Here is a 27,771-nt window from a genome sequence, read left to right as displayed (position 1 = left end):
GAATAAAAAAATTCAGATGCATCTAATTGAAAGATGACAAAAGTAACTGAAGTCTAAGAGAATAAAAAAAACTGAGGGGTTTTCACACCATACAACTTCACGCACAAGGAGTTACAAGAAGCCAAGAAAAACATATTCAAAAATGAACATTACACAACAGAACGTAAGGTATGCTTTCGCTTCAGTAAATTTTGAAGTAAAGTGGAAAAAGTGATGCAATTGCTGTTGGGTAGATTAGGCATCTGTAATTTCCATTTTGAAGCATGAAACATCCTTGGGCCGATGTACTGTGTAGGCCTGTGGAAGGCATTTAAAACCTGGTTAAAGTACTGCAATTAAAACAAAGACCACTGGAATGACGATCACAAATTTCAGCCAGATTATTTTAGCTCCTTCTCAAAGAATAGTGACATCTCTATTCAGGCCTAATATAATGCAGTGAGTTTATGGTATTTGAAATGTTCTGGAGTTTCAGTTGAACATATATAGCTTAATTTAGATCAAGGTATCCCTTGTCCAGAACAGTAAAAAAGAATTTCTTAAGAAAGACGTTGAGGGACAGTCTTGAGTGCTGACCCAAGAATGGACAAGAAGCTCCTTTGCTAAACACTGCCTTATGTATTTTTATACCATGCTGTCATGGTAGACAAGCTGTCTCAAGCTTATTATCTCTCCATCCCCAGCTACAGCTAGAATATGCAGTGTCATGTGAGGTACAATGCTAAACTGTAGGACAGCAGCATCTGATTTTGAATGAGGATGTCAAGCAAGAAGGTGAAATAGAGATGGGCTCTGTCAATGATCAGACTATCTGGATACAGAATGTTTATACAAACACAAATCTCCCTTTAGATCCATAAACAAGAGGGATTATTCATCAGTATGCTGCTCTAAATAGGTATTTTTAAAGAACAGGAACTTTAATCTGACATAGAAAGTAAATGGGAGAAAACAAAGAGCATGTTTTCCAGCTTGAGGAGCATAGTAAAGAAAAATGAATGAAGTTAGCTTGACATATAAAAGGCAGCAAAATGATCTTAAGGCAAGCGGAGACGCTAAACTAAAAGAACAGATGAACTGGAAGAATAAGAGATCATTACAAGGATTGAGGAAAAATCAACATTACTAATGAAGTATGTTGTTACCTATAGCTTAAAAATTTGCCACATCTACTGCAACTTATCAGGTTTGTATAGAACATTTCTGGACAGTATTTCCCCCCACCCCCTCTATTATATATTCTTAACTCATCTGGAGACCTACTCTAAAATTTTTATTGTGTCTGACTGAGATGGAGTTAATTTTTCCCACAGCAGCCCTCACAGTGCTGTGCTTTGTATTTGTAGCTAGAAAGGTGTTGATAACACACCAGTGTTTTGGCTATGGCTGAGCAGTGCTAGCACAGCATCAATGCTGTCCTTCCATCATTCCCTACTCACAAGTAGGTTGGGGGTGGACAAGATCTTGGGAAGGGAGATAGCCAGGACAACTGACCTCAGCTGACCAAATGGATATTCCATACCGTATGACATCTGCTCAGCAATAAAAGCTAAGAGAAAGGAGAAGGGGAGGTGGGGCATTCATTATAATGATGTTTGTCTTCCAGAGCAACTGCTACGCATACTGGAGCCGTGCTTCTGGGCAAGTGGCTAGATGTCACCTGCTGATGGGAAGTAGAGAATAAATCTTTTGTTTTCCTTTGCATCTGTGCGCAGGCCTTGCTTTTGCTTTATTAAACTGCCTTTATCTTGACCCATGAGGGGTTTTTTTCCATTTTATTTTCTCCCTCCCTGTCCTGCTGAGGTGGTGAGTGATAGAACAGCTTTGTGGGCACCTGATGGCCAGTCAAGGTCAACCCACCACAAAAGTCAAGGAAAGTTTTCAAGTAGGGAAAATGGGTTTATTTAAAATACAGTCTCCCATCATTAAGATTTCAGCTCTGAATTTTGAAACAATCTGTTTTCTGTCGGTCAATGTTTAAGTAGTAGAAGTGTACTTAGAACTGCAAGAAAGTTCAACTGTATTTTAAACACAATATGCAGGACATCTCCTCTCCCCCTTAAATTCAAGTGCATGTATTTCTTAATAAAAGCAATACTAGGACATTTTTATACAAAGCTAAGATCAATTGGTCCTCTTTGTATATCTAGCAGAATGATCAGAGCTATACAAATAATACTTGTTGATGGGCATTAACAGAATGAAACTTGAAGGATAAGGTAGTATTTATTATCAAGCTAACTGAGACAGCTTTAATGCCCAAAACACTGGTATTTTTCGCATGTTAAACTAATTTACTAATTTTCTAATTTAGTTTGTGTGTTCTTGAAACTTCTTAGTAAGGTGTGTTATACAAAAGCATAAAGAGGAGAAAAACAGTTACCAATAAATATCAGACTATATTGTACTCAGTGATAAATGTTTGCATATAGGACTTAAAATTTTAATGTCAAATGGAGACAGGGGAGTTAACAAGTAATATTTTATAACTATTTTTAGTGGCAAGCTTCTGTTTTGCCAGATACAGTTGTACTGAAGCTCACTTATTTTTCTGAATTGATTTTTTGAACATTTTCAAAGGAAACGTTCACTGCTAATGGTTTTGTTGGTTTTAGAAATTTTCTGAAGTAAACAGAACTCTCAACTTGCCAACAGTGGTCTTCTAGTATAATCACAACAGATTATGCTGTAAGGTCCATCCTTGGATAACTCATGGTTTATTTAGTGTTGAAATACACTCATGGTCAATGAATGGTTTTGTTCTAGGCAGGCACACTCAAGCTCACGTCTTCCTCAATACATTGTTTGTTAACAATAAACTTATATAGGTCAAATTCATACAAGATCCCAGTTTCAAATTACAGAAATATTACACTGAATTTTCCAACTTGTTTGGAAATTAATAAACAAACAAAAATGTCCCCAGGTAAAATGCCAGAAGTTTGCCGATGTTAATGGGATAAATATTAAGTGGGGGGAGGAAGCATGAGTTGGGGAGAACTTAACTCTGCTAAACTCCATTTCTACTCAAATCCCAGGGTATTTAACTAGCGCCAAATGATAACATCAAGAATGTTCCATAGTTCTGAAGATTACAAGAGAGCTAGATACTTAATAATAGCAATTAATTACTATTCATATAAAGAGAAAAGAGTCTGGGAAAAAGTCTCATCTTGAGATACTTATCAGGATAAAAATATAAAACCTATAAAGAAATGGAAGCACTCGGACACGAATTTTTAATAGCAATAAAACATTAAGAAGGATTTAATTCTCTGGAAAGACTGATCTGTATGAAAAAGGAAATTATTTGGACCATGGTCAGAGTAGTTATTTCACCACAGTAAAAAATCCACATACTTCAAATAAGAATTTCTAGTAACACAGGTACAATGTGGTCATTACCAAAGACTGATAAAAACAAAATCACTGTCCCAATTTTGCATTTAAGACCATTCTACATATCAAGATTTTGTGTGTGTGTTTGTGTGTGTGTGTGTGTGTGTGTGTGTGTGTGTGTAGTAAAAGTGTGATCACTCCTTAAAAGCAGGATGAAATACCACTAAACCACTCTTTCAGCTAATGGTGGTCATGGGACAGTTTAGAAATATTGGCTATTTTGTGCATGTAATTTTTTTCTACATTTTCAAGATATACGTGTGCCCTGTGAGTGAAGAAGAAAAAAAGTGTAAGTATGGTATTTGATGAGAAGCTTTTCTGATTGGAATGTCTTCATCTTCAACTAGAATGTATGTCTACAAACTGGATAAAGAAACAGATGTCAAGTGAGAAAGTAAGCCAGCCCCTTGGGATTACATGTAACATTTTATCCGTACTGAAATACCCAGGGACCATTAAGCAAGACTTAGAATGAAAGAAAAGGAGACTAGGTTTAGGATATGAGAACATAAACCAGGTCTCAAACACAGAAGAAATAATATAATGTGACAAAGAATTAGAAGCCCCTTGGTTTAGCGCATCCAAATGAAAGATCGTGAAGATGAGGTGAAAAGAAGAGGCTGGATGTGGAGCCTATGGTGGAAAAAAAAATAAAGCCACTTCATGAAGGGCAAACTTCATCTATGCTTTGAAAATGGTTTATTACATATATTGAATCAAAAATACCTGGACAACAAAGCATGAAGTGACATACTTCTGCTGTCCAACATGGGTGAAAGAAAAAAAAGAAAAAAAGGAAGAAAGAAATCCTAAAAATGGTTGAGAAAAGACCCCCCCAAAAAATGATGCCTTGAAGACCGAAGTTACATGGCAGAAGGCCAGTCGTGTCAGAGTAAGAAAGACTGAAGATGGACTACACTTACAACAGAATGAAGCCCAACAGATGGAAGGCGTATCAAGGGCCGCCAACGACGAAGACGGATTGACGGACTGGTAGCCTTTGCAGGACCTACATGATTACGTTTGGCCCAGGAGAGGGATGCAGAGTGACACAATGGTGAAGCCTTCATTCTGCTGTGGCTAACCTGAGGCTGCGATGAGGATGGTGGTGAAGACAGCGAGGACGATGACGACTACATAAACATTAAAAAAGAACATACTTAGCCCACTTAAACTTGAAGTAACATACCTAAAACGGCAACTGCAAAGATGTCCACTATTTATTATACTGTCCTTTATCTGATCAAATCACATACATAATAATCAAGAAGGTGTTGAATTTGAATGAGAAGACAAAAGGAACAATGAAAATAAGCAAAGACATGGTCCAAATCTGAAGTTTATCACCAAGATAAGCTAGAGGTTATTCACACCCAGTGAACTTCACAATATGAACACAAGTTAACTGACTCATTCAAGAGACAGACTGTTGGAAAGTGAGGAGCAAGGGAATTTAAGTATCATCTCATGGAAGGAATAGTTGAGAACACAGAGTGATCAGTTTTGTCTACAGCTACAAAAACTGTAAGCAACAGTTCTTTGGTAATTTGGGAAGGCTAGGTTGTGCTACTCTGGGATTTAAAATGAATGAAGTAACTACTGTAACAGAATGCAGCGTTTCTTTACTGTTCCATGTCTAACATAAAAGGAAAGCAAAGGAAAAAGGAAGCTTACCGTGGTGAGGTATGCAACTTCCTAAGTTTTTCACCTATTCTTCTAAAATAGCAGGCCAGTGGCAGTATTGCCATTAACACTCAGGATCCCTTTAGTATCCGTGGTAGCAGTAGGACTATGTTAAACCATTCAAATTGTTACTATTAGAAGAAAGACCACAGAAGTATTAAAAATGACTCTCAGCTGCAACTGACAAAGTTACAGTAAATATATTAAGACCAGAAAGGACCATTGTGATGATTTAGTTTTGATCTTCTGTCCCACACAGGCCACAGGACCAATCAAGTTCAAGGGTTTTTTTGGATCAGAACATACTCACAAAACAAAACCAAACATTCAACCTTAACTTTTTTTTTTACTACTCAAATAAATTGGAATAAATCAAAACATCAATCAATTCTGTTTATGGCTACAGAGACAGTAAGTAACATATTCATACAGTTTACTAAATACATTAGTGTTAAACGAAAAGGCAACCTTTCTAGTCCTGCTTAATGGTGATATGAACAAGGAACAATGGATTACATTAGTTAATCTGACCATGACATCAAACCAGGCGCTCACCTTCAGCTTTACACCCACCACTACTTTCTCCTCTCAGCATATATAAAAATCCGCAGTGTCATCTTCAGTCTTTCAGAGAACCCTTCACCTTTTGTCAGAAATAAACTTTATCTTTTGTCCTAATTGCAGTTTTTATTTGGCCTCTGAAAAACAGTCCTTTGTTTGAAGCTAACCTAAAGGGCAATCCAGATTGTGCTGTGTTGATGTCTTGTGCTTTACTATCTGTTGATCTTTTTACACTGCCTGTAGATTTGGGGATGTCTTTTCATGTCACTGATAGATGTTGTTTAACAGTACAGGTCTTAGAACCAATCCCTGCAGAGCCCCACTAGCAAACACATTTACTCATCAATGATACCCCACTTATCTGCACTGAAAACTGCTAGCTGCTTGTGAATCCATTAAAGTTATGCAAGCAAAATAGAAACTGCAGTTCCTTAAGGTCTGTCCCATATTATGTATTCAACTGAATGGTTCTAGTAGTCTTCAAAAACTGAGCATTAGATAGCTTCTCTGAAAAAAGTTATATTCACTTTTTAATCAATGCATAAGTGCCAGTCAAAGCCATTTTCGTTCTTTGTATTATTTTTGAAGCAATTCATCTTCTTTCCCCCTTTTCTTATCAAGAGTGAAACAATGAATTGTTCTTTCTGCTCCCATATTGCTGACCTTAAAGAAGAAAGACAGGGATAGCAATTCTTCATGAAGAGTAAGAATCAAGTACAGTAGAAACTGTAGAGCTCAGATATAAGCATGAAATGTTATCAAATCTCATAATCTGTCCAGAGAATAGTTTTCCCCAGGTTTGTCACAGTTAGGTTTTTTCAGTTAGCTTCTCATTTTCAAGCATTCTGATCCACCCCTAAATCTCAGCAGCTCCACATAGAAGAGGATGAAACCAGAAAACCTCTAGTCCAAAAATGTAACTGTATGAAGACAAAGGAATTTAGCAATGACAATACTTCTACAAGTCAGAAAGGCTTACAAGAGTTTAATGGCTATTAGAGTTTATCTGTACTACTACTGATTGTTTTTTTCAAATTCTTCACTTGAACATATTTAAAATGAGACATTTTAAATTTAGATTAACATATCAGATGGCTTTAAAAATAATTTATTTTCAGCTTGCCCAAGCAAATTCCAGAAGATGACTGATAAAACACTGCTCCTAGAAGTCTTCACAGTCCACAGACCTCCTGATGCAGGGAAGAACCTATAAGATGAGAACCTGCTGTGGGGCAGAAATTTAAGACCTTTGCTGACTAGACAGTTCATGATAAACAGCAAAACACCCTACATTATGTTTTACAATTTTGTAAGCTGCTCTTATCAAAACAGACAAGACTGTTAGTCTACCTAGAATCTGCAATATAGTAACTGCTTAATTTGAAATAATTAAAAAATGAAACTGAAAAACTTGTCTAGAGTAGGAATTTACTCTGGCTTTAATGCATGTCATTGACTGGACGCTGTTAAACTGTATACTTTTGCTCTGAAAAAAACCTATCTTTCAGCACTCCTAGTGTAATTACTATGAAGCCATTAATAAGACTTTGAACAATACCAAATTTAAGATTTGTTTAACAGTACAGAGATGACCAGAATACTGAAGGATTTATTTTTTTTTTATAAAGCCTTTTTACTTTTGTTACCATTTTTACAATTCTTCACTTTTAGCATTCTTAATGACCGCACTTATTTCTTTGTTTTCTGGCTAATATTAATATATTCTCTATTATTTTAGCAAAGACACACATTGCCTGAATGTAATGAGACAAGAAAATACTTTTAAAGTTCTCAAAACTCAACTTATAATGTAGTTTAAAGCAACTAATATTTTAATATTTCTAAGTCAGTATTTATCCTCATTCAATCTTGTCCTTTATGTCCTGTACTAGTGGGTCCCCTAGTGAGATCAACCAAGAAAAAGAGAAACTTCTTCCCCACTGAAAATATACTTTTGCATTTGTAAGAGTGAAATTTCAACAGTACATAGGAATTCTGGAAAAGCAAAAGTTAATACAGGATTATGTCTAATTAACAAGGCCACAGCCATAAATTTCCATGCATTGCTTTAATAATAAGCACAAATTAAGATATGTCAACTGAAGTTGCTTTCAACTAAATATTAAAAAAAATGAATCACATGTCAATATTTATATGAAACTAATGTTAAATACACAGCTCCAAATAAAGGATACAAAGTCACACATTTCACATTTCATTTAAAATGTGGAAGATGAATCATAACTTGAGACATTCTGTTCAAACAAGACTTACTAACAGCTAGAAACTGCAGAGAAGAGAGCATTAGACTGACTTCACAAGATGGAAAGATCACAGGAGCTTATTTCTGTGCTGAATATCTGAAGTGGTAAAACAAAAGCCCTGAAACAGAATTGAATGTTATTGTCATATAAACCAGTAATCGCATTGTTTATGGTTTGTAATACAAAAAATACATTATAAACAATTTAAAAGCTTCATGGAATAGGTCCAAAAAAACGTTCAAGCTATTATCATCTGCCCCAATCCAAAACTCATTCCTATATATAGCTGTCATTAAAACCCAGAGCCATTTAAATCTAAGATCTAAAGGGAACACCTATAAAATTTGTCAGGCACCAAGAGCTGTGCTTTTGCACATACCTAAAAGTGCAGAATTTTGATAGTGCTGAGTAGCTCCTGACTTGGCTCACACCCAAACCTGTCAGGTTCTAGAAACAGGGATCTGTCTGCTCACCTTGTTTGGGGAACCCAATTCAGGAAAGTATCTCAGTCCACAACTAATGCACTGAAGACCTGACAGAACAAAGCAGCATCTGGTATTGCATGACTTTTTCTTTCTAAGAAGAAATATTTATTACTGATTAACTTGCTAGCAGTTACAAAAATTCATCTATTTGGAAGATCAAGTTCAGGGCATCCTCTCAGTGGAAATTTCAAGCCCATGCATGCCACCTTCCTCTATAGAAGCCTCCCTGTCTATCAGCAGACAAACTATGCTGGGACTGGGTCTTTCTTTCCTCCATTTTGAGGTTGTGTCACTGTGTAGAAAGAAATGCTAGTTGCACTGGGACAGAGATCACATGAGCTTTAACTACATACCAACATCACTGGAAACTTGGGAAGCAGAAAGAGATACAATACTTTTAGTCCTGGTCTTTATTTCATGTGCACAACCCTGGGATCAGAGGCCCTGCCACATGTTCTGCATCTGCTCAATTGAGTCAATCCATGAGTGTGCAATAACTCCTCCCAACAAGCTAAGTGTCTGTGGTCTCGTTATACAGTTTCCATACAGTATGCCCTGTAGTAGAGATGGAGGAAGGTTGAAGTGACAATAAAAGAAATGAAACTTTTCCAGCCAAATAGGCAATATAAGAGATATAATGCTTTAAGATTATATTCATAGAGGACATAATAGCTATCATTTTTTCCCCACCACCTTCTGAGGCTTTTTTTGTTTCGCTTAAGTAATTGCTCATTATTGCAATAAACACAATGTTTTCAAGGGTCTGTAGTACAGTTCAAGGTGCAATAGTGTTTTTCTTCCTTAGGAGTCATTATCCTTAGGGGGTTTTTACATGCAAATTAAATATATGCATCACTCTGTCTGAAAAAGTCCTCCTTCTTTCACAAGTGTTTTTAATCTTTTGACAACATTTCAAGCCTCTTTTGGTGGTGGTGGTGGTAAAATCTTGAGACATTAAGTCCTGTCAATGTCAAAAAGTTTATTTTGTAAGAAGATAGGGAGCCAGACAGGGAAGAGGAGCCTGACAAAGGAAGTATTCCACAGAGGCAGAAGCTGCTTCATGAGCTCACCTCCAACTGCACACCACAGAATTCACACGAATGAGAGACATTATGAATATTTTAACTGCAAGAAAGGCCTTATTCCTAACTAGAAATTCCTTACATGCAACAAAAGCCTGCACAACATGCAAATTCTTAAGAAGTTAAGGTTGACAAACCCCACTCCTCAGACCTACTTGTTTTATCAACAGCATTAATATGTATTGAAACTGAGACTACAGCTTTTAAACTGAATTGGGCTACATCTGCCAGCTAATCAACTTCTGCACCAGTAAGTTTAATTAGTGTTCCTGCAGTTGTTAAAAAGAAAATCTTTAACATATTCTCCATGTCAGTTTAATCCGTGATTAAGAATGGATATTATCCCAAGAGTATTACTTTGCTAGACATATGGGTAAAGACAGAGCTTAAAGGCAAGAAAAATAGTGAGATCAGAGCACCCAAAAAAAAAGTCTTTCCAAAATTACTGATAGTTTATGTCTCTTTGAAGACCTAAATTTAAGTTCTATGGCCTATGTTAGGCAAAAGTCAAACTAGATTATCACAATGGTGACTTCTGTGATCAAAAATTAGTGGAATTACAAAAAAGAAAATTCCAAAGGCTAGGGAGCTCTGCAAAACCTAAATTAACTAGATTCTTTCAAACAGTTTTTCCTCGAGTTTTTACTTAAATAAATTGAACAGCATTGCTGCACACGCAATTACCATATTTTTAGAGTGCTTCCTTAAACAAAGGTGGTTGATGCAACATCAATTCTCTGAGTAGGTTTAGCCCACTGTCTAGCTTCAGCCATATTGGTAAAACGTTGGCAGTCTCAAGGGCAGTAAGTTCTTATAATTTTTTCCCCAAAAGCTATTGGTTGGACAAAGGAAACAAACAAACAAACAAACAAACAAAAGAGAGCCAATTAAGAGAGCCAAATCAGTTTCTCTTCTGCCTAAGGGAAAGATGTTGAGTGTGAACTCAAGCATTACCTGTCATGACCAGCCTGCTAAAATGCCAGTGAGCAAACTGGAAGCATTATGGATTGGAGAGATGCAATAAAAGAAAACAAAAGAAACAAACTTATGGCGGTTGGTAGAGATGGTGGATGTAAAACTGTAGAAACATTTTGTTACTTTCACTTGTTATTTATTTCTTATATACTTGTTATTTAACTTCATGGGCTGCTTTATGGGTGCGAATATCCTCTATAATTATGTTTCATCCTAGTAATCAGAATTCTCTCATACAGATTTTAGAGTTAAGCATAAGACCTGGAATAACAATTCAGAGTAATATTATATTAATACCTTACTAGTTATTTGCTCAGTAAAGTATAGAAATCAGATTGATGCATGTCTCTAAAACACTGACATGTTAAGTAACAGGGCAAGGCAATGAGTCAAAGACTAACCAAGTATAATTTCCAAAACATTTCACATGATTCTAGTAAACTCATAGTTACACTTAACTGAATAGGCCGTAAAGAAGAAAAAGCTATAGCTAATTTTTTTAGGCAACTTCAGCACGTTTTCAGGAGGGATTACATGCTTGTTCTGTAATGCCAAGCTAAACAAAAATCATCTTGGAAACAGTTATATAATTGATTTTATATTCTCCTGAGTTGCAAGTGTTTCTTTACAAGACTATGGATTATTCAGAAGAAACACTGACGAATATGGGCTATTTAAGAAAAAAATCCCACCATATGTTCTTGGCAGGAGTGAAAGGGAAGCTCCTTTATGTTTCTTCTCTAACAGTAAATTGTAATGCCCCAGGGAACCAGAGATCTTTGAAAGTTCAAGTTTTATAGCAGTTGAGAACAGAGTGCATTGATTCTACTTAGTTCTTGCCAATGTTAACGACTGTTACTGTGATCAAAGTCTAACTTAGCGCATTCCAAGCAAGATTATAGTTCTCAAGGCACACTAAACAAGTTTACAGAGTACAGTTTGCAGTTATGGTTTGAATTAAGGAAGAAATCAAGCTGTGGTAGCTTTTTTCATGGCTGCCAACTCCAATCCATGTTAAAAATATTCCTGATCATGCTTGTGAACAAAAAGTATATCTAATTAAATACACTGATGTGCACAAGTATTTCAGGTTCTTTTGTGAACATCTGACACCAGTTCTCACTTGTGAATTTTATACTGAGAGTCAAACATCAGTTTTCATTTTCAAAGGCTAAGTTTCCCACCACCAATATTTCTAATAGATGTCTAATGAGGTGCAAGAATGTTGGGTTTATTTGAAGTGGCAGCTCAGATGCAGCACCTCAGTCTGCTCAGTTCTGAGCCTCATTTAGCCCAACATATAGTTCTAGTAGCCAAAGCTGTCAGTAAAACAGCATACTAAAAAACAAACCAAAAACGAAAACCAAACTGAAGGAGTTAGAGATCCAAAGGCAATATTTTCTGTGCTCCCTGAAAGAGTTGATATAGTTTATATTCCAGTTGTTTTCTTCTTCCACAGTAACTAGTAACTGAAACAATAGGTTAAACTTCATTTAGTTGGACATTCACAACTGCCTCTAAAGAAGAGGGGGGAAAAAACAGGCATTTGAGAGGTCCGCAATTTCTCCCAAGAATTCAGGCCATGAGCAAAATCAAAAGCACTTACTATTCTCTAAACAGTATCTAATGCAGGTATTTCAAGTGGCCATTTCACTTGTATTTTTTTGCTTGATTGAAACATTATTTTGAGCTATGCTGTAATAACACTTAAAGAAGTAAACTTCCCAGACCACAAATCACGTTCTAAGTAGTACTGCATAAACCATGCTAAAACTTCCCCATCCAAAAAAATTTCAGCCTCAAACACAAAAGTGGTTCCATATGCCACAAGTACTGCAAGACATAATAAAAAATTCACTCTATCATTTGAACTTTATAACAAAAAGTGATATGGAAAGCACTGTGTCAGCAGTTAGTTATACCTTGATGTTGCTCAAACAGCCTGTCAATTACTTAACACCACAACCATTTGAGTATTTGTTGTCCACAGAAGCAAAAGCTGATCTAAGTCTAGTCTGTTAAGCCTTCTCCTCTCTACCCAGGAGTGTGCTTCTAACACCTCTATACCAGCATTAGCTCCTACAAGGCTATAGGATGAGCTGTTTCAGGAAGCTGATGGAAGACAGAAAATATTGTAGGTAATCTGACAATTGAGAGTTATTTCAACAGTCACAGACAAACAGAGCTGGCTAAAACTTCAGATTCTATTACCAGAAGAGTATCTGAACAAGAGTTAAGCATGTCAAAGCCTTCAGAAATGCAGAAATTGAATACAGATTATTCTCTAGATCTAATTCCTTGACTAAAGGCCAATTAAACTTTTAAAAAGTCCTTTATATGATACAGCTTGCCATTTTCCTTACTGTAGACGATCTATAATGAAGTATAGTTGCAAAGTAGTGAATAGGGATGTCCGTAATACAAGAGCAGAACAAAAGTATCTTACTACTCACACTACTATATACACATATTAAAAAGGTCATTTATATCAAGTACAGATAATATTTTCTACCTGGAATAACTTCACTCAAGCTATCATAGCATATCATTGTTTAATTGAAGTACACCCCCTTTCCTACTCTCTCAGAAAACTATATAATAACTGTTTATTATTAAAGAAAATGAGTAGGGAGGATACAAGTTTAAGTTGCTTCCCCAACTCCAAATTCAAAAGGGCGATTTGCTCTGCAAAAAACTAGACCTGCAAGCCTCTTATGTAAAGACATGTTTTCCTGTTTTCAAAAAAATCCTCCCCTCAGATTTTCTGACCTGTCACCTGAAAATAGTTAGTATCGTTTTGAAAGAAAGCAACTCAAGATAGTAATACAAATAAGTTAGATATGAATCTAACCCTGATCAGTACTATTAATTTCTACCTTTCCCTCCTCAGATTTCACTGTAATTTCTTCATTACTGATCACTGTGGATTAAACAGCTAATGCAGCTGCTTTAGCATTCAAAAACTGTATGGTCTATAATATTTTTGAAGGATTATGGGGTTTGGGGATGTTTTGGCTTTTTTTTTTTTGTTAGGTTTTCTTATAACAGGGTATCAGAAATGTCAAGATGTATGGTAGTAGAGGGTTCAGCAGTTATGAACTGCTGAAGGAGGCACAGGAAGAACAAAAAGAAAAAACAAATGCAAAACAAACAGAAAAACTCAAACACTGCTCAGCATGAAGCCACAATATAAAGACCAGCTTAAAAGTGTGTGCAGTTTCTGCAAAGAAGCAGGTTATATTTTCCACATTTTCAGACATCCTAGATATTACAAACAAAGGTATAAGCTCAGCAGAAGACTTGTGAAAGAATAAAGAGGATCTTCAGTAGCTAGCAAGTATTCTAGTCTCAGCAGTAGCTGCCTTTCAGGAGCTATCACACAGAAAGGAGAGCAAGCTGGATCCATGAAGCTTTATCGCAAAGACATAGATCCTTTTTTTGGCAGCTTTGGATATGAAATACCTGTCACTTGAGAAAGGGTAAGCATCAGCAGCATAATGTTTAACAGAAAGACTGTTACAAGAGCCTTACATTAATTGCCCTCATTACTGTACTGGAACATGGGACCAGAATCAAACCACCCTTGAAATCCCTGAAACCAACACCACACTTCTGTGGAATTATTCACAGATCTTACTGCTTGCTATTAAAGTAGTTTTAAACTACATTTTTACACATACACCCACAGAAGTGCTTTATCTAATTATTTGCTTTATCTAATTATTTTGTTTTAAGTGAGATATGAAGCCCCAGAATCCATGAGTCTTAACAAAGAACTTGAATCATACCTGGTCCAAAACCTGACCTGAAAGATAAGCCCAAATTTACAATCCTTTCAATTTGTGAACCTGCAATGAATTAGCAAAATTAAAACTGCTTAACTGTTCTTAAAATCTAATCTCTGAAAGAACAAAAAAAAATCCTCTATTTTAAAGAAAATATTGAAGTTGTTTAACAAAAATTCAGTAAACTTCATTAAAAACCTCACATATTTTAATACAAAAAAACCTTCCCAAAATACTCAGCTCTAATATAGTCTATAGATGGCCTATAAAAGTTTTAAATGCAATACCAAAAATTATATGAAATAGCTAGGAACACAGCCTGTTGGTTTTTGTTGTTTTTTGTTTTTTTTTTTTTCCTTTTGGAAGTAGGCAAATTAATCATGGCTATCAAACTTGGAAAGCCTGTTAAACCACCCATCAAGGCACAACACCACAACACTCTATAGCTCTCAGCTTCAATCCATTTTCTCAGTAATTCATCTTAATGCTTAATCTAGGGAGATCACACATTAATGATAAATTCCAGAAGCAAACTGACCACCATAATTCTTCTCTTCCAGCAATCACTAACTGGAATGTAGAATCTGACAGTCCACTAATATTATACAAGTAATATCTTGTCAGATACATTTTTGGAAAAATTATATTTGAAAAAAAAAAAAAAAAAAGGTAAGAAATTAAAATAAAAATAATCGGAATACAGATTATTCTAAACCAGAAACAAATCCTACCCATTGGACAAGATGAAATACACAGGTACCAGAAAGATAGCATTGGTTTATTAATCCTAACCATTTATTTGTAGATAGACTTGCTTTATTTCAAGGTTTGAAATATGCACATACACAGAACAGAAACAAAACCAGAAAATCCATTCGCATACTGTAAAAATCAAGTAGCTGCTGAGATGATTTAGCAAGACTGTCAAGGAGCAATCAACAGATAAAGCCTTTTACTTAGAAGCATTAAAGGCTGAATACTCAAAGATCTGACAAATCAGAGCCCTGTAAAAAAAACCCTCAAAGGATAATCTGTCTGTATTTCTTGCTATTTTTAAACCTTACACATCTCAAGATTTCAGAAAATTTTACTTTCATCCCATAATATTGATCTATGGTGTGGCAGTGTCTTTTGCATGGGGGCAGGGGAAGAACAGCATCTTGAGAGCAAGTACATAGCTTTTTTTAACCTAATCAGCAAGGCCATACATCTCAGTTTTGGAAGTTAATTCTGTCTAACACAGTTGAGTTTAAGCAACATTTTCAGAAGAATCTGAGTGGACAGTAGTATGCAATACTTATCTAAGGCACAGAACTATGCACAGAGTAGGCTAATTTTAGAAAACACACAAGCCAAGTTAAATCATCCTAAAAGAGTAGGCCTGCATGTTTTTTCAATCTAATTCTGTAGGACACCTGGAAAGGACTTTTGCTTGCAAAACTACAGCACTGACTATCATTAAGCAACTACATAAGCCAGTTCAAAGGAAAGATTTCTATACAAAATGCCCTTGCTGTTTAGGGTAGGGTAAGGTGGGGAAAGAACAAAACCCCAACAGAGTCAAAGGCAGGCAAACAGTTCCTTTCTAGTGCTCTGAAAAGATCTTTAAGTTCTCAGGAAAGGAACTGTAACAATAATGGATATGCAGGAGGTATGGGATTCTCTTCTCTCTTACTCAAAGGTGCTGGAAATTATCAACTTACCCTGCAGGACTAATCAACATCCTTGTATGACCTGTGTATGCTAACTTCAGCATCTTCAAGTGCATGCTGTTGTTCATCAGTACCTCCACCACTACATGAAGAGGTATACAGCAACATTCAAAACATACCATTGAAAGGAAAAAGACTAGGAGATTAACTCACTCCAACCCTCAGTTACACTTTTCATCATATTCATGTGTCAGATTTTGTTTTGCTTAAAAAGAATTGTACTTTAAAATGAAGCAATTCCTCCTGTACAGATGAAAAAAGAGGCCTTTATGCCAATTTAACAACACTATGGTAGGACAGGATCTTCAGGCAATTAGATGTCCCAGTAATATAACTTTTTTATTTCTTCTCTCCTTGGTTCACAGATCAGAACTATTTGAAAAATGGTCCTAGGACATGTATTCAGACATTGTACTATTTCAACTTTGGAAACTGAAGGACAACAAAAAGTTATTTTACCAGTCTAGGGAATATCTGTATTGAATTACTTCTAGATTCAGTTATGCAAAATTGAATATTAAATATTTGGCAAGGAAGCTACCTATTCAATATTTGTGTTTAGAAATGGTTGCTAAAACAATCTTGTAAATTTTTATTCTGAAAGAAAGTCGTCTTCTTTCCACACAATGATTAATCTTTTCTACTATGGCTATCTTGATCAGGAAACAAATTAATTTGTAAATGTTCAAGAAGTTAACTGCCTCATATTAGGAGAATTCATCACTTAAGATGCTTCCTGAATTTTTACAAAGACTCTTAGGAACTGTATAGCCCTTGCATTTTCTTTCCCAATCATTCCATAATTTCTGCCAGAAGAAACCATAGACAAACCATTCCCTGGATGACTGTCACAGTACATCAAAACACCTGAATTTTTTTTTCTCTTTCACAAGGATCTTAGGAAAAGATTCACTCTTCAGCAACTTGTGGGAATAATCTTCACAGCCTCTCTCTTACTGAGCTTGCCAAGAATATCCAGAAAAGGACTCATTTGTAAAGAAAACAGACCAGGTTTTTTTGAGTCTCTCACATAAAAAAGGAAGAAAAATATGAATTTGTTATGATGTTTCTTCTTGAAATATAGAACCTTGGTTAATTGAGAGAAAGAGATAGGAAGAAATAGTAGGGTTTTTTTAAAAAAGAAAGTATCACAAAGGAAGATGATCATCTATAATAGAAACAGTTAAAACAATTATCTTAATTTTCATTTCCAGAAAGCAGGGCAAGGGGGAGCAGAAAGGACTCCTTTGCTTTCTCCTGCATTGTTCAGAAGACACTACACAAGCCATAAGAAGAAAACCTCACCTATGGTACTTTAAAAAATAAATAAATAAAGCAAGCAGATGAGCCACTGAAGTAACAGCCAAACAAAGGAGGGTTCCTCTCTGTCAAATAAAGCAGTGCTAGCAACAATCTAATCAGGTTTTTTTTTGTGGAACAGATACGGAAATCCAAACTGGAAAGATGGAAAAAACTGCCATAGTATAACTGATGTAGAAAAATGTTGAATGTTAAGTTTATGATTAGTTTAAAGTTTTTTGTTGGTTTGGGGATTGGGTGGTTTGTTGGTTTTTTTTTTTTTTTAATATCACCCAATCTGTTGGGGGATAAAAGCTTATAAATACATCTATTAGTGAGAATTTATCTGAATTAGTACTTGTACAAAACGGGAAATAAACAATGGCAAACGTAGGATGGTATCATTTCTTTTCCTGAAGTAAGACTTTTCAGACTCTAATAAAATGTTTGTTCCACTTGTATGATTACTATAGATCTTACAGTCTCAGCTACAAACCTCAACTTTCGTTAAAAATACTATTGCTGGCTGGTTTACTCTGAAATGAAGCTTGAAAAGATCATTCATGTTATATAAAATCTTAAAAAAATATAAACCAAACCAAACAAACAGAGAAACCAAACAGCCCCAAAGCAAAACCCCAAAAACAGCTTCAAGTCTGGTCTCCCCCTCCAACAATGCCACTTGGTTTTGTGCCCTGATTTTTGACTAATGACACAATACTGCAAACCAAGCAATAATCTCCATTTCACTGTAAACCTTTAATATAGATTGTTTTCATTTCAGTTATATTCAACTCAAAGTAGTTATTAACAAAGATTTTTTTTAAAAATGAATACCTCAGTCTGACCTTCATGGGCACTGGATTCATGAGTGACACGAATAGCCTAAAATTAAAACACATTTCAATCAGACTTTAAATGAGAGGCTTCAGTGTTTTAAGAATCATTGTATGCTCTTTGTTTTATCAAATATAGATGTAACTATTTTTGTTCACTGTTTGTAATAAGTAAATAAAAATAAACAAATAATCTCCACTTCCAAAGATCTCAGAATACCAGTATTTCTGTTTCATCACAGTCAATTCAAATCAAATACCTAACAGTTTGTAATGGCATTTTTACACACAGAAAACACTGCAGGCGAGTGTTTTTGTTATGTAGCACTTCTCGAGCAGACAAAATACTTTAGATCAGACATCTTGTTTCCAACATTTCTACAGAAAATGTAATCTAACCTCTAATGCTTCTGTTTGTTACCACTTCCCTGAGACACATGTTAACACCCTTATTCCTGAGGGCTTCACAGTAAGTTTAAATTGAACCCAGACTTGGAAATCATCAAGGTTTTCATTTTGAGGGAGGACTGTCATTACCATTAGGAGCAACAGCACCATTCTCCCCTTCCACCACTGGCCAGACGTTTCTGCTGCATCCTGTCAGACAGCGCTAATGATCTGGCTAACCACACTATCAGCTAGCTCATCTAATTGTTTAGGGTGGTGGGGGAAGGAGATTATATTTCAGCCAAATCAGCTCTGTGTGTGTGCCAAACTGCTAGAGCCAAAGAGAGATGACTAGAAGGCACAAATGAAAGGAGGCAGAAGGACCATCATTTCAGCAATAGCCCCAGATCAGTTTAAGTTGACCATTAAACTGGATCCTGAACCCACCAAAAAGGTTATGCACACATTTTTCATCCCCTTCAAAGTAATTTTAAACTAAGTCAGTGAATTAATATGGATGAAGAACACTGACAAGATCCATTCTGCTGAGTTATGGGCAGACAGGAATGCTTTACCAAAGCAAGGTCTTTATAGCAACTGTCTGATCATAAGCTCACATATAAAATCCAATTATTTAAGTGCTTCTCTGGATCAACTCCTAAGGACAGTACCTACTCATGCAAGTAATTCTCCTATCATTTTAAATAAAAGTAAAAAACACATCATACTAACTTCATAAGTTTCTAGATATTTGGCCCTCTCTTCAGGAGTCATAGATAATGAATCTTCTAGGAACTTTTTCAGTGAAGAATTAGTTTCTTAAAAAATAAAAAAGACATAATTAGAGTCATGCTTTAACTCCAACTTCATCTAAAGCTTACAGACTGCTTATATCCAATGAAAGGTTTAAAGATATAATTACATCATATCTTTAAGACACTGAAGGCTGACTGCAGGAGGAATTGCCACCTGCTGCAGTTTGCAACATTTCAAGTACTTTAGTTCATGGATTGCTATGAAATACTTTTTTTTATAATTATAGGTAGAAATGCTCTTTGAATAGAGATTGTCCTTTATGAATGGTTATATTTAGAGAAAATAGTACAAAACGTATCCTTCCCTCCATGCCTCCCCACACATAAGGAAAAAGCCAGCAAAAACCCACCCAAACAAAAAAACTTACCAAAGTTCATTTTATCTCTGTTGTTCGCAATAGCATGAATTAGACCAATTGTTCCACAAGCATTGTTAATGGTCTGCTTCATGAAATACACAGATGACTTGACATCTTGTCCCTTAGCTTTTATTCTCTCTTCTTCTTCTGTTCTGAAGGTTTCATACTAGAAGGAAAGTTACAGACATTCACAAATAGTACAAATAGATATTGGCTACATTATCCAAGCAAAAATAATTTTTGAAAAAAGCAGCAGCTAACTAGAAAAAATCAAAACTCAACTTGTAATTTGAAATGCTTAACATATGTGGTCTGACAAGTACACGTAAACTTACTCATGTGAACAGCTTATATCGTTTCTTAAACCAATACCTTGTCACTAGCCAAAAACCAGTCACACTTGAAATATTGTTTTGAAATATGTGTTAGCTAACATAATTTCAAAAATGTTGAGAATATTTCCTTGATCTGAGCATCTGTCACCATTTCTCTTAAATCCAACAAAAAGCTTTTAAGGACAGAATTCTCAAAACACTATCAAGCAAACCATAATACTTCAGGTGTTTAATCAGCATGAAGCATTATTACAAGTTCCATTTTCATATTTCATTTTTTCCAGGAATATAAAGTAAGATTTATATAGTGCTCAGAGCCTCAAAATGGGCCTTCAAAGGCCATATTCATGAAGTGAATGTTTATTTTCTGTAATAAAAGAAATAATGTAAACAATCTAAAGTACTTGTTTTGTAAAAATCATAAGTAATTGAAATTTGTTATACTGTGCAACAGTATGTTGGTTTTACGTTTTGTTTTTTTTGTGGGTTTATTGCTTCTTTGGAGGGGTTGGGGTTTTTTTTGGTTTTTTTTTGTTTGGTTGGGGTTTTTAAAAATTATTTTAAGATTTTCATCTCAAATAGAAAAAGAACAAAAGAAAACTGCAAGTATTCCAGCCAACACTGTACTTTCTTCCTCCCTTGTCTCTTTTACCAGGTACTTTTGCAGATAAAAAAGAATATTGAAGTAGATGGGCTTTTTATACAAGTATGACAAAACTAAAGTTTGAATGCAGAATGTTTTCAAGGAACCCTTCCTGAAAACCCATGAGAAATTTCTCTCAGACTATGTACCATCAGTGACAAACAAGATATTTTTCCAGCATCATGATTCCATGCTTGCAGCTTGTCTGAATGCTCTGAATGGTCTAAGTAACACCAAGAACATGTAGAAAGCATTTTAATTTGACACCACTTATCTACATATTAACAAAAATTGATTTAATTAAGAAAAAAATTAATAGAGCATAATAGGACAAAAGTTCAGATTAGAGAAGGTAAACAACATAGTTGCCATTCACTCCCTGCCAATCAAAATAAACTCCATGGCAAAAAAAAAATATATATATAAATGTTGAGAATACTGAAAATACAATTTTGAGCAAGGGTTAGACCAGATCACCTCAAGAGGTCTCCTAACCCGATCTATCCCATGATGTGTATTCACTGAACAATGCCCAAAATGCTCACACTGTTCACTCTGCCTAGAGCCTACAATGCACGCTAAGCAAGTAATTGACCTTTAGACTGAACAATAACCCTAAGATTATGTGTATGCTAACAAGAGTATCTTGCCTTAAAAGCAAGTTCATACACATAGATATATAGGAAATACGAAAGAAAGGAACTTCTTGAAAGAACAAAGATATGATAGAAAAGTGTTTACAAAGGCAGCAAAATTAAGAGACACACTTTCATAAATGTAGACACAACCAAGAAAATAAAAAAATAATAAATTAAATAAAAGGAGAATATAACAGGCCATATTGAAAAAGAGACCAAGGAGAGGAAAATACTCCAGAAATACGAAATAATTGTGAATTTCATGCTGAACAACAAAAGCTTCAGAACACTGGGACTTCCTGTGAAAGATTCAGCCTTCACACACTCATTCTAAACAGCTGATAGCAACACTTGTGCCCCTGATGTTTCTGAAGGATTAACAAGGTGGAGAAATCTTTGGCTGGTGGTCAAATTTCATTGATTGATGCAACAGAGCATATGCTGTTTCTCTGGTTCCATTTGTCATATGCTTCAGGATGAAATCAGATACACCTTCTGAAACAAGAAGGTGTATCATTCCCATGGGATGATGCTCCTGTAGCATGATCCAAGAAAGGAAGTTTGCACAGGCAGGGAGGCAAAAGAAAAGTGACAGTCACAGAAGGAGCGCTCAGACCTGTAGCTCAAGCAGTCAGAAAGAAACCACAGCATACAAACAATGTCTCAAAGGTGACAGAAAGGAAATTTCCTCAAGACAGGTGAAGACAGTTAAGGGTTTGCTTAAATTCAAAACAGTTGAGGTGGCCCAAATCAAGCCTGAAAAAGACTGCCTGCATAGCTGTTTTGGAGAAACTGGGAATGCAAAAGTTTACAGGACCTAATGATAAGAGGACTGACCAGGTCACTCTCCTCTCTATTTAAACGCATTTTGTTACAGAAGTTAAGCTTTAACAGCTAACTGCTTTGTTCTTAAGAAACCATATGTTCTTTTCGAGAGGCATTAAAAGGAAGAAGTCTGGGCAGATCCCCTTCAAACTTTTTATCTGACCTCATCACAGTCACGTAAGATTTTTATAAATTGAGACATCAATATGAATCATGCATTTCAACATACATAACACTTGAAGGAGATATGTAAGATGGATGTCTTCTCTATGTAGAAGCATATGATGACACAAAATATGCAGACTTGAAGATTTAACCAAACCAAGTACTTCAAAGTCTAACAGAGGAAGAAGCGGGGGGATTCTCTTTGATCTTTGAAATATGCCCCATCTGTCCAAGAAGCAAAAGTCGTATCAGTACTGATGACTGAACTGAAAGTGGATTGAAGTTTGGTATGAAAACTCAAAAAGTAGTTGCATTTGACACAGTCCAACCTACCTCTTACTTTCCTTATGCTACTGTAGCTTTCTGCTAAAAGTAGCAGAACCAAGCCATATCATAGTGCATACTTGCAGAGAAAAAAAAAAAAGCGCCTTAAATTGACTGTAATAGAAAAATGTGAGGTGCATTTCTCTGTGCTTCCACATTAGCTTTTCCCACTCCAATTTAAAAAGAAATTAGAAATACACATATAAGATTATCAAAATAAGGTTCTGAAGGAAGCATTTTGTTGCTGTTTTTAATTAAGAAGTCTCTTGAATAAAGTTTGAGACTCATCTTGAATCTATTATGATACCAAAGTACAAGATCCAAACTGTTTCTTCCCATTTCGTTTACAACAGAAGTGATTAGCTGATTATTAAACAAACATTTACCTTTTCTGTTATTGGAAAGAGAAGTAGCACTGCACAGACAGGTCTTGGCACCATGCTAAGCAGTTCTGGTTCCATACCATAAACATCTACAAATTGCCAGTCAGGATGTATACCTAACTGTTTGAGAAACTGGAAAAGAAAAATATAGAATAATATTAAATGAGTACGCTCATATACTTATCTTTTTAGGAGCATAACAGTACTTACGTGAAATACATTGCAACAACCCATACTTTCCAAAATTCAAGGAGAATAAATGAGAATCAAGTTTTAACAAATAAGGCAGAACAAATCAAGGTGCTAACAAAGACACATAAAATCCCCATTTTTTAAAATTTAAATAGATTTAGGAAAGGAACATGAAAACAATGCCAGCACTATTTACTAAAGCATTAAAGCATTTCAACCATTTTGGAAGTGTTTTGTCACAAAATAGAAAAGTATTGAATATTCACTTTAACTAGAAATTATGAATCAGAGCACAAATGAATAAACTTATGATATTATTTGACGCCATGAGTACTTCAAAATATCTGACACCAGTGCTCATACTGGAGCTACTGGGTTTTAGCAACTCAGAAAAACTGTCATCGTCGATGGCCTTTTGAGCAGAGACACAAGATATTTATTTTAGTAGGCGTATCTTCTAAGGTGTTCTCTTACATAAGAAAACCTTTCAAACTATGATGGAGTAATATATATTGAAGTAGACTAAGATTAAGTGTTAGACAATAATCATGAATCTTCAAGTAATTCCCAGTTGCTTCTTTAGAACTTCTGAACAGCATCTAAGCCAAAGGCCTTCTTATCATCTTTCCTATACTACAGCTTATGTCACAATACAAAAAGTGATTTTGGATCTTTTACATCACATTAAGCCACTTAAGAAGGAAAGAGAGTCTGTAGTACCTACTAAGCTTTGACAACCTTAGCCTACAATTGGGGGCTCACTTTTTAAACAGATATTCTTCTTTTACTCAGGTGAGTTATACACCACAACAATAGCTGGAGAACTAATAACTATATATGATACAAACAAATTTGAAATATTTATGTTATCAAAGTCTAGAAGAACCTAACTGAATTCAGAAACTATTGTTACTACACACACACACTGACCATAATTGTAAGAAAAATCTAATTGTACACAGTGGCATACACAAATCCTGTTTTGAAACACTACTTCTACCAATAAAATAAATGCATTTTGGAGAAAAAAGTTAAATGCATTTTCAAAAAAGTTAACATTTCACAACTGCTGGAAAAAACATGTTCTATAGTAAAATCTTATCTAGTCGCCTGGGGCTCTGAGGTTTAAAATAAGGAAAGTCTGCTGATAAATGGCTGCAAATTTTAATGCCTAAAAAAACATGCAGCAAGTAATACTTCTCTACCCCCTCTAATGGAAAAACTATGAACTCCTAACACATTTCTTCAGCTAACTCTCAACAAAACTCAACTCTGCAGTTCCCAGTGTTGTTCCCAAAAGTGAAACTAATTTGCCCATTATCTTTCTTAGAGGGGAAAGATTACTTTAAAACCTTCACCATACTTCCTGCCCAACGCTATTTGAGGAAATCTATTTATTGATACATTTGCAGTAAAGATTCTGAAGAATCATGTAAGATGGTAAGACTGAAAGGCATAATGACTCTCTTCTTTCCATAATCCACCTAGCAAGCAGTTTTACATATATGCACAAGAATTCACTAGCAGTTACAGCACTTGAGTAGATTCATACCTACATAGATATAACGTAAGAAATACACAAAATTAGTATTTTATTAGAACACAAGAACATATAATGAAATACAAGTGTCTTTGTCTAATATGAGATCCCTTCAAATATACCAGTTTCAACTTTCATTGGGCAAGAGGCAAGGTGGTTGTCTTTCAGGAGACATAACCAAGGGGCTGACTCTCAATATTTAGAGATACAAAGTAGACACTTTCTGCAAAGGCTGAATGAATGGACAACAAGTATTTATAAAGAGTAAGAAAGATTTTTAACAGTAACACTTAGGAATATCTTCTACAAGGGGGCAAAAAAAATAGAGAATACACATACCTCTAAGTTTATTAAGAGAATGAAACTGCATTTTTGCAGCCAGTGTTTTGAGGGGGGAAAAAAACCAAAACCCCACACTTCACCGTTTTAAATGCATTATTCGCTTTCCATTTTATACTGCAAGACTTGACATCAAAACAAGGGCAAGTAAATGTGATTTAAGTTTGAAAAAAGTTTAAAAGAGTATCTTGGAAAAATTAAAATGGCTTTCTGTGTATCTACAGAAATAACCTATACAGTTCACGGAACTAGTTCAGTATTTGAGTCTGGCTGCATTGCAAAATACAGAGATTTTCTTTTCATAAGGCCATGTAATCACTTTCCCGTTTTTCTCTCTTTACACTATCTACTAATAATGAAAACGATGGGATTGACCATAAATTCAAAGAGGAAAAGTGGCAAAATAAAGGGTCTTTATCAAGCTCTCAATTTAATTTTGTTCCCTTATATAGAGGTCTGTGGGACTGGGCAGAAGCCATAATTAAAGCTTTGAAGAACCTACCCTTTTTGACTAGTTTAAAAAACAAGGTAGTTCTGAAGTACAATAAGAAAATTCACTAAAAAGATTGCTCATGTAAATACACCAAGCTCTTTTGGTTCTGTACCACCTCTAAGTCTTGCCAAGATTGGGAAGAAGGCCAAATTACTCTTTTAATGAAAATGGGGAAAAGGGAAAGTGTTAAGTCTTTACTACCTGATGAAACAGAAGACAGTATATTTTAAACTCCTGTTATAACTCTCTAGGTTGTTAAGATAACTACCACTTTGGGAATAACAAAAAAAAATTCCAAAGGGGAAAAGAGTATGTGTATGGGTTCATTAAAACATTATTTGTAGTTCTAGTACTTTTCTTATTAAGCCAATGACTAATCTTTCCATCATTTCTCCTGTTATTCAGAACTGTAGGAAAAGCAATGCAATTGAAAAAATGGCATTTATTATTTTGCAAGATTATATGAAATAAGGGTACAGAACCCCAACAAAATAAAGACAATACTCACCTAGGAAAAGACCCTAAAACCCAGAAGAGGCAATGCTAGAAGGATCACATTAAGCTACTGGACAAATAAGTGATTCAAGTTCTTCTGCCCTGTTCTACACCACTGGGAAAACAAACAAACAAACAAACACCACCAAAAAAAAAAATCCCAAAACAAAAAACAAAAAAACAAACAACAACAAAAAAAACCCAAACACAACCACAACCCCCAAATCAACAAAATGTTCCCTAAACCCAAGAATTGCTACTTAAACTCCAGAGTGAAATATTCAACATAACTAAAACTCCACAGATACAGGGTACCTTTCATTACTCATGTTACTATACTGCCTAGAAAATTTACAATCTAAGAAATAATATATTTCAGCATACAATGAGAGTGATGACTAGAAGTAATGGTCAGCACTACAGAGAACAGCAAGAGCATAGGCTTAGTATGACAGCCAGTGATCGTAACACACGAGCAGCCTAACAACTTTATTGTATAATAGTTAAAAAAAAAAATACTACTAAGGACAGACACAAAATAGGCAAAGGAGGTATCTCTGTGTATCAAGAGCATTTCATTCAAGCCTGGGAAAAAAATGATAGAGATATCTTTCTGAAGATTTAGTAAGTAGATGACAAAATCTTGCAGCATAAGCACCTGTGTTAAAGAGTGTGACAGATCAGCAACAGATGAATGGGAAGAACCCTTAAAACAAATATATGGAGCTTATTTTTATGTGGAGACATGCAAAGAAAAGGAGGAGTTCAATCGATAATGCAGCCAGGTAAATAATCTTCTGCAACTGTATTCTGCATGGATACACACAAGACTGTATTTAGAAAGGTCAGGGGAAGGAAGTTTTGTAGAAATAAATACAAGTTGTTAGAAACCAGGGAAAATTCTTTAGAGGAACAAATATCTGTATAAGGTGTGACACAGGAAGGTCAGGAAAGAGATGTCACAAGCAATAGCTTCAATTTTGGCAAGTTACCTGAATACCTTAGTAATAACTAAATTAAACCTCTTTTTTTCTCCCTCAGTCTTTTTCTAGCTCTTTCCTAGGGCAAACATGCAGGTACCAAAAAGAGTCAGTTACACACCAGAAGGTGAAGCAACCCCTTCCCTACTGAAAAAAACATTCCTGTTTTAGGACAGTAGGCAGTTCCATATGCTTTTGAGCCAGTGCCATTCATAGGAAGGGACTTCACTGTGGAATAACTGGAATAATTGGAAGGCAAAGCAGTAGATTACCCAAGCAATTTTATTCTACAGATAACTAATAGACAAAGAAGTTAAGGTAGTATACTGTATCTGAAGGCTCACTGACTTTTATCTGTTTACTTTCTCTTAGCTTATTGACACTACATACTCAGGTTAACATAAACCAGCTTTATATTTCTCTAGATTTGCACAGAGAATATATTTCAGTCATTGATTATCACATTGCTGACTATTCTTAATTTGCATGTCTTCCAGCATTTACCGTAGGAAAAAAAAAAAAAAAAGAAAAAAAGATATTTGGCTACATACATAAGTCTTACAGGGGCTCAGGAAGAAAAACAACATAAACACAACACATGTCCACAACTATTAACTTTTTTCAGAGCTTTATTTTTACAGATTGTTGTCATATTTTCAGTTATCTCTTTTCTTGTATTAAAATAGCTTCTTGTTTTTTCACTGGCCCAGCTAACCATTAGACAAAAAGCCACTTCTGAAATAACATTACACACATGCATACACCCCCCCCCCCCCC

The 27,771-nt window shown here is 35.3% G+C and overlaps 1 protein-coding gene across 1 annotated transcript in view; it reads right to left on the bottom strand.

Moving 5' to 3' along the window:
• Positions 1-27,771, bottom strand: part of UCHL3 (ubiquitin C-terminal hydrolase L3) — a 44,131-nt gene that overhangs the window by 9,219 nt on the left and 7,141 nt on the right. The window contains exons 2-5 of the mRNA XM_026843712.1: positions 22,959-23,087; positions 19,652-19,808; positions 19,201-19,286; positions 18,083-18,130 (exon numbers count right to left, since the gene is read on the bottom strand). Of these exons, the coding sequence (XP_026699513.1) occupies positions 18,083-18,130; positions 19,201-19,286; positions 19,652-19,808; positions 22,959-23,033 (366 nt within the window). The 5' untranslated portion in view covers positions 23,034-23,087. The remainder of the gene's footprint in view (positions 1-18,082; positions 18,131-19,200; positions 19,287-19,651; positions 19,809-22,958; positions 23,088-27,771) is intronic.

This window comes from Athene cunicularia (genome assembly GCF_003259725.1).
Source record: "Athene cunicularia isolate RWA chromosome 1 unlocalized genomic scaffold, athCun1 chr1_part1, whole genome shotgun sequence".
Classification (NCBI taxonomy): Eukaryota; Metazoa; Chordata; class Aves; order Strigiformes; family Strigidae; genus Athene; species Athene cunicularia.
The sequence above is the reverse complement of the archived record's forward strand: the minus strand, read 5'-3'. Positions and strand labels throughout refer to the sequence as shown.